The sequence below is a fragment of the Penaeus monodon genome, chromosome 15, assembly GCF_015228065.2.
Source record: "Penaeus monodon isolate SGIC_2016 chromosome 15, NSTDA_Pmon_1, whole genome shotgun sequence".
Lineage (NCBI taxonomy): Eukaryota > Metazoa > Arthropoda > Malacostraca > Decapoda > Penaeidae > Penaeus > Penaeus monodon.
Genome location: NC_051400.1, coordinates 15,502,121 through 15,503,094, shown reverse-complemented (window position 1 = coordinate 15,503,094; position 974 = coordinate 15,502,121). Strand labels below are relative to the sequence as shown.

Sequence of the window (974 nt, the reverse complement as noted above, 5' to 3'; positions counted from 1 at the left end):
GGATATGTTAAAATAAATATCATTTTGAAAACACATTTATATGCTTGAAACATGAACACTTGTATATACTGAATAAGTTCACATCCCCTCAGCACTTGTCTAACTCCAAACGCAAGGAGCTGAAGAAGCAGTTGAGGAAACAACAAGCAAATGACAGGAAGAGGCAGCAGCAAGCAAGCTATGACTCGGATGACCCGACCTCAAACCCCAGTGATGACTCAGAGGTTATCATCGTCAAAGACATTGGTTGCCTGAGTATTTAAGTGATGTAGATGGTACGCAATACATAAAGATGTTAGATACTTTACAAGGATTTAGACATTAGCTATGAGTGCTGATGGTAAGAAACAGATTGAAAACATTACATGGATGAATTATTACTTTATAACTTTATATTAACTGATGGTGCATGACACATCAGTGTTTATTGTGATGTAAAAAATTAAAGAATTTAAATTGGAAGCTTTATTGGGAGGGGAGGGGGGCAAAACTTGAACAAGATAGTAAATACTTTTTTTTGAGATGGTTGACATGCATTTATTAAATCTCATATTCAATTGATACCTGTCAAGCAACAGATTTTCAAAGATAACAAAAGCAGTAGATGAAGACATCTTTTCATTTAGCTTTGCCTTTGGCTCATAGCAGTCATGTGTGGAAATGATTGCACAAGGAAAAGAGGAAACAAGAAGAAATAATAAAAAAGACTAGTCGTGCAAATAAAAGTCACTGTTTCTTTATTTTAAGATGTTTATGAAGGATCTCTGCCCATTCAAACAATTAAGAAAAACAAATAGAAACAGGCCTTTTGTTATTTTGTGAATCTTATTATTTGGTGGATCTTCAAGATAGTGTTTGAGATGGTTTATCTGCCTGTAGGTCTGTAGGTCTTGGGGAGGGTGAATACCCTTTGCAGAAATAACCATAAAAGTAAAAGGAAGAAGGATATATCATATAGGTAAGTAAAAAATCAT

The 974-nt window shown here is 34.4% G+C and overlaps 1 protein-coding gene across 1 annotated transcript in view; it reads left to right on the top strand.

Annotated features, from left to right (window-relative positions):
• The window catches only part of LOC119581780 (OTU domain-containing protein 3-like), a gene marked incomplete in the record, with an annotated part of 62,630 nt that extends 61,662 nt beyond the window's left edge, over window positions 1-968 (top strand). The window contains 1 exon segment of the mRNA XM_037929910.1: window positions 93-968. Coding sequence (XP_037785838.1) covers window positions 93-263 — 171 coding nt within the window.
• Between the last annotated feature and the right edge of the window lie 6 nt (window positions 969-974).